The following is a 1,865-nucleotide window of genomic DNA, read 5'->3' as shown; positions in this document are numbered from 1 at the left end:
ACTTTTACAAAATGAGTTGACAGGGCACATTTGTCCCCCGGGCCTTGAGTTTGACACATGCGATGTAGGACATCTTCAGTGTCTCCACTCGTCCCCAGACACTCTGTCTCCAGACTTCTATTTACAAGACAGCATGTGTAATGTAGTGTTGCGATAATGAAGGGTAGGATGCACAGCTGTTGCCTGATATAAAGGTCACGTAGTGTAAACTTGGCGTTAGCAGAGCAGCAACATTTCCATCACAATCTGAACCGAATAAACAAATGGCCTTTTATTTTGAAGGAGCGTTGTGATTGTGTAATTGCGGGGATTATCCACATTCAACCAATCTTCATGATATCTCTTCTCTCTTTTGTAGACGGAGAGGGTGGTGGAGAGCTTTCACCCCCGGTGGGCGCCGGAGTCAACAGCAACAGCTGGCACTTCAGATATGGTGCTGGACAGAGCTATGGCCCGCCCCAGGCCCTGAAGCCCGGAGAGATCCCCCCTGAAGCCTTCATCATCCCTGGATCCCCAGCCATCATTTCTATCCGCCACGACCCAGGCCCTGTAGATGACAAAGGTGAATTCATCAGTTTCGGCAAAAAGGAGGAGGCCAAGAAGAAGAAGAAGAAGAAGAAGGACAAGAAGGACAAGAAGGATAAAGGAAAAGATGACGGCGGAGACGACTAGGGAGGAGAAGGTGATGGTGATGGTGAAAACAGAGCTACCGACAAATTATCATCCTGATATCAGAGCCCGATAATTCTAAACGCTTAGACTAAAACCAAGATGGCCTATCTGCAGCAGATTTGAATAGACTATTTACAGCCGTCAAACTCATATTAGACCCAATCCCACGACACGCAAAGTATCCTTCTCCGCGCACTGGGCCCAAACTGTCGGCCAACACTTACGGAAAACAAAAAGGTATTATTAGCCCGACCTCTCGTAAAGGTTCGACCAAACCAACAGCACAGAAAGCAATTCATTGGATTTGGAATAAACCTGCTGTGATTTCTGCTTTGTATAATGAAAATCAAAGACACCTGCAAAGGTGTGTGATTCGTATCTGACCATTGTCAGCCGAGGTTGCCGGCTCGAGCGTTGGCTCCTCTGTCTTTATGCACACCCTTACATTTTGACTTGCGTAGTTGGAGTTAAAGTAGAAGCCAAACTTTAAAAATAAAACGTAAAAAAATCCAAAAAAGAAAAATGGGGCTAAAACATTTGTCTTTAGTATCATGGAGGCCTTGTGGTCTTTTGTAAAAAAAAAAAAAGAAAGGAAGAAAGAAAGAAAGAAAAGAAAAGAACATACCAACATACAATTTGTGAACTATTAGATAGTGACCTCTACCATAACGAAGGGGCTGAAATGAACCCCTCGTATTAGGAGCTCTGTTTCAGTGTAAAATAGCACATGGCCGAGGCTTGAGGACCTGGACTGGGTTGCACCAACTACGCGCAAGTTTGTTCCCAGGTTAAAATAAGAAGCAGCAGTATCAGAACTGTTGCTTTTCTCGCAGTTATCAGGTTCATTTGTGCCATGGAGTGAAAAGGTGGAATTTTATGGCTGTAGCTAAAACGTTTGGAATTGAGATGATAAGAGCGAGAGCTCCACCTTACCGAGGAATATTGCTTTGATTTCTTGAATAAATTACAATTATCAGTCTAAACAGAATTTTAGACTTAAAGGACCTTAACGGGGGTTTGCATATCTCTGTCAATTTTCTACAATTATAAGAATAATTGCTGCTTCTTCGCCAAAGCACTGTTGGAAATGTATACATGTGCTTCCAATCTCAGTAGTATCGTATTTTCCGGACTATAAGTCAGAAAACAACACATATAAAAAATTAAATGTTCAATGTAAAGGAGTAGCAGAT

The 1,865-nt window shown here is 42.9% G+C and overlaps 1 protein-coding gene across 3 annotated transcripts in view; it reads left to right on the top strand.

Annotated features, from left to right (window-relative positions):
• pcdh2ac (protocadherin 2 alpha c) overlaps nucleotides 1-1,268 on the top strand; it is a 14,796-nt gene extending 13,528 nt beyond the window's left edge. For 2 of the 3 annotated variants that reach the window (XM_017041698.2, XM_008332188.3), the window contains one exon: nucleotides 359-621. In XM_017041698.2, the coding sequence (XP_016897187.1) occupies nucleotides 359-469 (111 nt within the window). In that variant the 3' untranslated portion in view covers nucleotides 470-621. Of the gene's footprint in view, nucleotides 1-358 lie in introns of all 3 variants that reach the window. The other variant, XM_008332187.3, reaches the window with a different exon arrangement.
• The last annotated feature ends 597 nt before the right edge of the window (nucleotides 1,269-1,865 follow it).

Source organism: Cynoglossus semilaevis, chromosome 19 (genome assembly GCF_000523025.1).
Source record: "Cynoglossus semilaevis isolate Cse_v1.0 chromosome 19, Cse_v1.0, whole genome shotgun sequence".
Classification (NCBI taxonomy): Eukaryota; Metazoa; Chordata; class Actinopteri; order Pleuronectiformes; family Cynoglossidae; genus Cynoglossus; species Cynoglossus semilaevis.
Note: the sequence above shows the minus strand (reverse complement) of the source record. Positions and strands in the feature narration are given on the sequence as shown.